The sequence below is a fragment of the Myotis davidii genome, unplaced genomic scaffold, assembly GCF_000327345.1.
Source record: "Myotis davidii unplaced genomic scaffold, ASM32734v1 scaffold1248, whole genome shotgun sequence".
In the NCBI taxonomy this organism is placed as follows: Eukaryota; Metazoa; Chordata; class Mammalia; order Chiroptera; family Vespertilionidae; genus Myotis; species Myotis davidii.
The window spans coordinates 216,046-223,627 of record NW_006299026.1 but is presented as its reverse complement, the minus strand read 5'-3'; the positions used below and the strand labels follow the sequence as shown (position 1 = coordinate 223,627).

The window sequence follows — 7,582 nt, the reverse complement described above, 5'->3', positions numbered from 1 at the left end:
CTCCCGAGGTGTCCCAGACGGCGAGAGCGCACAGGCCGGGCTGAGGGACCCCCCCGCCCCGCCCTGAGTGCACAAATTTTTGTGCACCGGGCCTCTAGTATTCTGTATAAAACATGTTTTAATAAAAAACACTGAATCCACAAGTTTGTAAATACATCCTTATTAATCAGCTTCTATAGCACAAAAGATGTTTCACTAAGTTGTTAAGAAAATATTTTGAGGTAAATAGAAAAGTAGAGCAAATTTCTGAACTGTCCAACGAAGGCCAGCAGTTCTTCTTATAGCCAGATGTAGGCAGGAAAGGATATTACAAATACAAATTAGTATATTTGTCCCTTGGAAATGATGGATACATATGTTTTCACATGCAGGATGGCAAAGACTACATACCCCTCAATGGCACTGGTGGAGCACCCACATTCATGGCCCTGGATCCTGTACAAGAGACCATAAGTAATAATATCATAATGGAAGCCAGGTGAGATCCAATAGCTTCTTTTTTTTTGAGATGATGGTTTGGAAAACTTTTAACAAGGTTAATTGTCTAAAATTGGTAACTGTTTTAAAATGGGAGCAGTAAATTATATTCCTCTTTTCTCAGAGTTCTGAACCAATTGAAACATAAATGACAGTGCCAATTTAAGGTCTTCGTTCCAGCTTTATTGTTGACATAAGCTAGATCAGAGAATTGGTTTATAGGTGCAATCGGATGGATTTTGAACACTCTCCTGGATTAGATTTACCCTAAAATTTCAGAGTTCCCCCTCAAGGAGAATACACTCTTTGCAAGAAGGAAAGTCCTTGAAAAAAGCATGGCAATTAATTCTCTTTACCAGTCTGATAACTAACTTCCCCTTTTGCAATGAGGGGTGGGGTAAGAGATTCAGGTGGAGTGTGCCTTTTACAGAGTGTCCTCCACATGGAAATGGGAGGAGTTAAAAAAAAAGTGTCCCTGCCAACAAGGTATATTGAATGGTAAGTGGAGAGGGCCCAAGGGCAATTGAGGATGAGACTAAGCACAATTTAATTCACCTCAAGTGAACAATGAATATATTAAATACTTTTGTGTTCAACATTAGTGTCAATCTATTATTGGGATAAAACATACATAATTATGAGTAAGTCTAGGGAGTTTTGCAAAGAGGGCATAAATAAGTGGTGTGGATTAACTCATAAGAGTTCAGAGAACAAAGAAATCAACATAAGCTTAAGACATCAAGTAAGGTCTCCATTTATAGTTGTGTAGTTTGTGTAAAACACAACTCAGGGAGAAAATGGGGACTGAATCCAGCTCATGTTCTGCTTGATAATCCCTATACCCAACACAGTTTTGCATGCCTAGAGAAAGGGACATCTTTCATAGTTACTTTATCATTCATTGAGGGTCTAGGGGAGGATTCTGTCAAAAGGTGGTACCTTTTACTAATCTATACAATATATAGGGTGGTCATGACCTTAGTAGAAGATTCCTAGAGGAGCTGAGACTAATAGTAAGCCCACCAAGGGTGGAGCAGCATTTACTCAGCAGTTCCCAAATCCCATTATATAGTCATTAGCTGAAAAATTAGTATGATTCCAATGATATTATGCTGGAACTAGGTGCACTACATCTCTATTACTCATCACATACATTTTATTTTCAACATAAATCTTTTTTAAAGCTTCAGTTATCAAAGTTTTCCATATTTTACACATCATATGGTTCATTCAAGCCTAACCTATTTTGCACTTGATTGGTTGACATTTCCTTCATAACACTATACACATTTAATGACAGCTATAAGTCACAGTGTTTTTCAGAAGGAAGACAATCATGGAGTCATCCTAGGTGGAGTGTTAGGAAATATACCATATACAGTCCTTTAAATTTTACCTTTTTTTAAAGAATGAAGAAACCAAAGCTATGAGGTGTAGAATGTTCTGGGTTCATCTAGAGAAGCACTGAGAATTGAGCTCTGTTCCATGAGGCCTTGTCTGGTTGTTTATTCAGCACTCCTGTTGTTGTTCAACCATTGGCTGGACATATTATTTCCAATCATATCTATATATACAAGTATAAAAGCCTAAGCAACCGGCCGACCAGCCGACTGTTTGACTGTCTGACCAGTAGCTATGACTTTTACTGACTACCAGGGGCAGACACTCAATGCAGGAATGGAAACCACAGGCATGGAAACATGGAACAGACTGATGAATCTCAGAGGGAAGGGCAGAGGGGGAGGGTGGCAAGAGATTAACCAAAGATTTTATATGCATACTGGAGGCCCGATACAGGTCCCTTGGCCTGGCCTGCACCCTCTCACAATCCGAGACCCATCAGGGAATGTCAGAGAGCTGGTTTTGGCCCGATCTCCACAGGCCAGGCCGAGGGACTCCACTGGTGCACAAATTTAATAATGAGGAGGAAAGGAATGCCTTCTCCACTTGGAGACTTTTCTTCAGGAGGGCTGCATGAAGTAAGTCTTGGAGAGGATCAAATTTCATTTTATTAGTTTCATTTTATGCTGGCCATCAATCTATAGTGACATTTGCCTTGGGGAAACCATGCAGTGAAAGGAAGGAATGTGCACAGTCAGGGACTCTAATTATTTGAGGGCTTTGATCCATTCCTGTCTCATGTTACTGGCTGGCACCAAGTGGTTCACCTATAGCTAACTTCTCCATCTATGCAACTGTATGCCCAGACCTGACTCTCAACACTTACCTTTATTTCTGTGCATTCATGGTGAGACCCAGCAGCCATGGTGGAGAATGCCAACAGCCAGGCCCCATTCGGTTACTATCACACCTGTAGTTGACCTTGGTCCTATTTCCTTGCTCTGACCCATACCACTATGTTTGCATATGCAACTGGTCCTTTACACTACACATTATCTACAGTTGGCACCTTCAACTGACTGTATGCATACCACTAGCTATGGGAACCACTGCTGTTGTACTGGTTCCTAGCTGTTTGACCTGGAGGACCCTAATAACATTTGCAGCCACTGAAGAAGCCCCAAAACATTTGCAAAAAGCCACACAGTTGTCAGTGCTGCTGACTCCAGTGGCCTAAGTTAAAGAGACAGTAAGACCTCTGGACCCAGTGCCACCACATATTCCCACACTTGGCATCCTTCACCACTAATCCAAAGTATCATAGCATACTCCAGTGTAAACCTACCCACAGGTGAATGGCTAATTTTTTTAATGAAGTTAGTTCATATATTCTGAAAAACATGATAGCTTCTTCAAATGTACAGACACACATGCAAGGCTACAAGGATCACTATAATTCAGGGAAACATGAAAATACCAAATCCATAAAGAAAACTTACTTATAATAAATATGTTTCTAAGGAAAAATAAGAAAACTTCTAGAAACTGAATCCAAAGAAATGGGTATCCATGAATGGCTCAAAAAGAATTTGTAATAATAATTCTAAAGATACCCAGAGAGCTACAACAGAACATAGATTAACAATTTAGAAACCAAGGGAAAAAAAAGAAAAAAGTAAGTAATAAGTTCAAGAGTGAGATAGAAAACATAAAAAAAGAACAAAACAGAAATTTTGGAACTGAAGAATAAAATGATTGAATTGAAGAATTCAATAGATAGCCTAAATAGCAGAATTGCTCAAACAAAAGAAATAACTACAGGTTATTTGAAACAGATATAGAAGACAGGTCAATTGAAATTACCCAATCATAACAGAAAAAATGAATGAAAAGTAATGAGGAAAGCATTCAGTACTTTGGAATCTCAGAAAGAGAAAGGAGGAAGAAAGGGGGTAGAAAGCTTATTTAAATAAATAATGATGGAGAGTATCACAACTGTGGAAAAAGAAGAGATATGAATATCCACATTTATGAAGCTAAAAAGTCACCTCAACATTTCAATCCAAAATTATCCCCTCCAAGACACATTATCCTATGGCTGTCTAAAATCAAACACTAAGTAGTCATGTTGCCATGATGACATAGGTCATTCCTGAATTTTCTTGTCCTTAAAGAACAACAACTACTTATGAAAAATATACCAGTTCAGTGTGGCTGAAGTATCACTCTGCCCCACAGAGATCAAGACAAACTGCATTAGAAGGGTAAGAAGAATGGCTATATGCTGATTGCATTGCCCTTCCCCAGGCCACAGCATCACAAAGTGGCAAGGTATTTCCTGAACCTACTATTCCTTCACTGGGGGAAAAAAGCCTGGGAGGACATTCAGCTCCCTCCAGCATTATGGATCACTTTGTGGGAGCCCCTACTCTGGTCTAGCTAAATGGGAATTGTAGGAGAATCAGTGGGGCTAAACCACTGGAAATCTGATTATGATGGAGAAGGGAAGAGAGTCTTGCCACAAGAAGCACTTGGGTCTTGAAACACTAAGTTTCTACATGCAGAACCCAAGTAGTCCCATCAGATTTTCTCATCTTCAGAGCCAAGATAGTGGTAGTCTGACCCAGGAACACTGCTGGGTGCATGATTTGGAACCTCAAATGAGTTTTATTGGATCTGGAGCCCGGTCTGCTTATGCCCAGCCAAGGTACACATGCTATGGAAGTAGCTTCCAGTCCCATATGAGCAGAAGGGCTGGCCAGAACATCTGAAGGCTATATAAACCAGCAATGTTCAAGCCAAGAGGCAGGCAGGCAGAGCTGATTGCCCCCACAGCAAGGCAAGTACTGGGCAAGGAAGATTTACCTGCTATACTCAGGCAGAGGATTTAATTCATGTCCTTACCCACTGATTAGTGTAGCTTCCAGCCCCTCTCAACCAGAAATCCTATTTAAGAAACTTTGGAAGTTGACTGTAGTGAGCCCTCCCCATTCTGCTTATTCAAGAAGGCTTATCATGGCCCTATTTGCTATGAGTGTAGCTCTCAGTGTGTCTGACAAGTTGGAGGCTGTATACCCCAGAAAGCTCAAGCAGAGAAGTAGAATGTTGGAGCTAATACTCTGCAGAGCAAAGCTAGTGGCTACTATTTAGCCAGAGATCTTGGAGCAAGGGTCAACTTGAGTCAAAACCATAAACAGCCTTACCTACCTTTGAGCTGCTTCTCCTGCTATACTCATGTTGGGAAACTACTCATACCCCACTAATTACTTTATATACCCTTCAGCTTGCCTGAATGGAGAACATAACCAGAGCACACATGAACCTATAGAGCTAATCCAATAGCTCTTATTACAATGGCACTTAAAAAATTAGAATATAGTCCATGGCTTTCCCCATATACAAAGAAAACATGGTCACCTTACTTAACAAGAAAATTCAGTGTACACTCTTGCCTGATTCAGGTGCCCAAACAATGAGCCATGCAGATCCTGGATCCTATCTGCTACCCTTCCAGACCAGGGAAACTAATTCATGCCTTCACCTAATGGTTTGTGTAGTAACCAGTCCTGACCATACATACAGTAAACATGAACAGAGAACCCAGGCAATAGTAAAGTTCATCCAGAGTTCAAACAGTTTCTTCAACCCAAATATTCCCTAATAGCAGACCCTACCTTCCAAAGGATATTTCCAGTACCCTAAACTGTGCTGATTTGTGAAGAATTGTCTGTCAAAACAAACTTGTAAACTCTTAAAGAGTGTCTGCTTACACAAGAATTCAAAGATCAAAGAACAAAACAAGTACTTTATCAAAGAGAATGAAACATTAAAATACAACCAAACAGAAATTCTGAAGATGAAGAAGTCAATTAAAATAATCAAGAATGAACTAGCGGAAAAAGATGGCGACCAGCAAGAAGGTAGGAAGGGAGAGTGTGTGAGAGAGAGGGAGCGATAGAGGACTGTGTGGACGTGTGTGGTGTGTGTGAGTGGCAGTTTAGACAGAGAAACCCCGCTGCCACCGCAAACACTCCAGGGAGGACACCGCCCAGAGACCGTACCATCTTGAAGAACAAAACTGCTTGAGATTAAGATCCTAGCCTCGCCGCTACCCAATCTGGTCTCAGTTGCAAACCGGGAGCCTACAACCACTTGGGTAAAAGACCTGCGACCACAGCTGTAAACCCACGGACACCAAGACACCAGGCACCCCAGCTGCAGATTTCTGTGAGTCACAGAGCCAATCCCCCTCCCTGCTGGCCCCACAGCAGTGGCATAGGAACTGTCAGATCCTCTCCACACAAACACACAACAGCAGCAGCTCTACCTGAATTTGAGCCTGGTTGTGCGGACACTGGAAGTTTGTTTCCAGTGACCAGAATCCACACCCAGGCAGGGAGGCTGTGCTGAATTTGAGCCTGGGGATCCAAACTAGGGGAGTTTGTTTTCTGCGACCAGACCTTACGCCCAAGGAGGGAGGCTTCGCTGAATTTGAGCCTCGGTGTCGATCTGGGGGAGTTTGTTTTCTGGGACCAGATCTCACGCCCACATAGGGGAGCAGCACTGAATTTCAGCCTCGGGGCTCAAACTCGGAGAGTTTGTTTCCCAGGACCAGACACACACCCAAGCAGGAGGCTGCGCTGAATTTGAACCTGGACCCAGGAACTCTGGGAGTTTTTGCCCACAACCAGACCCCGCCCCCAAGCAAGGAGGCTGTGCTGAATTTGAGCCTAGGTGCATGATCTGAGGGAGTTTGTTTTCCACGACCAGACCCCACACCCATGCAGGGAGGCAGAGCTGAATTTGAACCTGGACCCGGGAACTCTGGGAGTTTTTTGCCCACAACCAGACACCATGACCACACAGGGAGGCAGTGCTGAATTTGAGCCTGGGTGCACCGACAGGGGGACTTTATTTCCTGAAGTGCACACTTGTGTGACCAGACCCCAAGCCCACACTGGGCGGCAGTGCCACCTGACTTTGATTCAGGGCAATCGCACACAGAAGGCTGTTTTCCTCGGGGCAGGAGTGGACCTCCTGCCGACACAGTGAAACTGTGCAACCTGATCCCCCAAGCAGACCAGGGACCCTGATTCTCCATGCAAGAGGCAGCACTGAGCATCAGTGACTTGACTCTGTTTCTCATCGTGCATGTCTGGGATCCCTGATTCCCAGTGTATTCACACTAAGAGCCAGTGACTCTAATTCTTGGTGCATGCACACACAGGGATCCTGATTCTTGGCGTGAGACTGCACCAAGCAACAGAGACTCTGATACTTGATTCTTGGCACAGACACAGGGAGTCTCTGGCTCCTGACATGCGCTAGGGGACTCTGATTTTTGGCACATGCCAGCGGTCTCTGTTTCAGCATGGAGCATGCAGGGTCTCTGATTCTAGTTGCACACATGAGGCCACACTAAGAGTCTGTGACTCTGATCCTGGGCGAGCATGGCTCCCACCAACCCACAGCAGCCACAAGTCTTGGTGCCAGAGCTCTTCATTGACACTCAGGGGGTGCGAAGCTCCCACTGCACATGGCCCAGGCCCCTGCAACTCAACATTTGAACCTTCTGGTGATTCAGAATGGGGAGACAATGAAACAATCCCCAGAGAAAAGAAAAAGAGAAATGGCCAAGAAAGGAAATAAGTGAAATGGAAGCATACAACATGACAAAAAAAAATTCAGAGTAATGGCCGTACAGTTCATACACCAGATGGATGAGAAAATCAAAAACCTATGCAAAAATCAGGAAGATATTAAA

The 7,582-nt window shown here is 43.3% G+C and overlaps 1 protein-coding gene across 1 annotated transcript in view; it reads left to right on the top strand.

Annotated features, from left to right (window-relative positions):
* The window catches only part of LOC102755891 (vascular endothelial growth factor receptor kdr-like), a 168,141-nt gene that overhangs the window by 86,518 nt on the left and 74,041 nt on the right, over positions 1 to 7,582 (top strand). The window contains exon 17 of the mRNA XM_006774601.2: positions 372 to 478. Coding sequence (XP_006774664.2) covers positions 372 to 478 — 107 coding nt within the window. The remainder of the gene's footprint in view (positions 1 to 371; positions 479 to 7,582) is intronic.